Source organism: Penaeus monodon, chromosome 15 (genome assembly GCF_015228065.2).
Source record: "Penaeus monodon isolate SGIC_2016 chromosome 15, NSTDA_Pmon_1, whole genome shotgun sequence".
NCBI classification, from domain to species: Eukaryota; Metazoa; Arthropoda; class Malacostraca; order Decapoda; family Penaeidae; genus Penaeus; species Penaeus monodon.
In genome coordinates this window covers 27864787-27865090 of record NC_051400.1, presented here as the reverse complement: position 1 = coordinate 27865090, position 304 = coordinate 27864787, and the positions used below count along the sequence as shown (strand labels likewise).

The 304-nt window shown below is 28.0% G+C and overlaps 2 protein-coding genes across 2 annotated transcripts in view; one reads left to right on the top strand and one right to left on the bottom strand.

The window, feature by feature from the left end:
• The window catches only part of LOC119581891 (prostaglandin E synthase 2-like), a 41881-nt gene that overhangs the window by 4891 nt on the left and 36686 nt on the right, over positions 1-304 (top strand). The window lies entirely within an intron of this gene.
• LOC119581892 (prostaglandin E synthase 2-like) overlaps positions 76-304 on the bottom strand; it is a 4456-nt gene continuing 4227 nt past the window's right edge. Inside the window, exon 5 of the mRNA XM_037930052.1 lies at positions 76-211. Coding sequence (XP_037785980.1) covers positions 107-211 — 105 coding nt within the window. The 3' untranslated portion in view covers positions 76-106. The remainder of the gene's footprint in view (positions 212-304) is intronic.

Here is a 304-nt window from a genome sequence, read left to right as displayed (position 1 = left end):
ATTATGTGTTGATATGTAATATTTTGATGAAATATATCAGAAAAAATGATTAAAGAAACTTAAAATATCCAATTTCTTTATTTTGTTCACTTGGAAACATTATCTCTTACCGTCTCTTCAGATTCTTGCCAATGAAAAACATTGCAATGGATCCCACATACAGGACTAGTAATCGTTCCCAAGTTTCAAAATGTTCTTCCCAGGATCCAGCCTGAAAAGGGAAACATTTAAAAGAAATAATAATATACAATTCAACATTTGGAAAAGTATAAAAAATAATTAGAATGAATTACCACACTTTTTA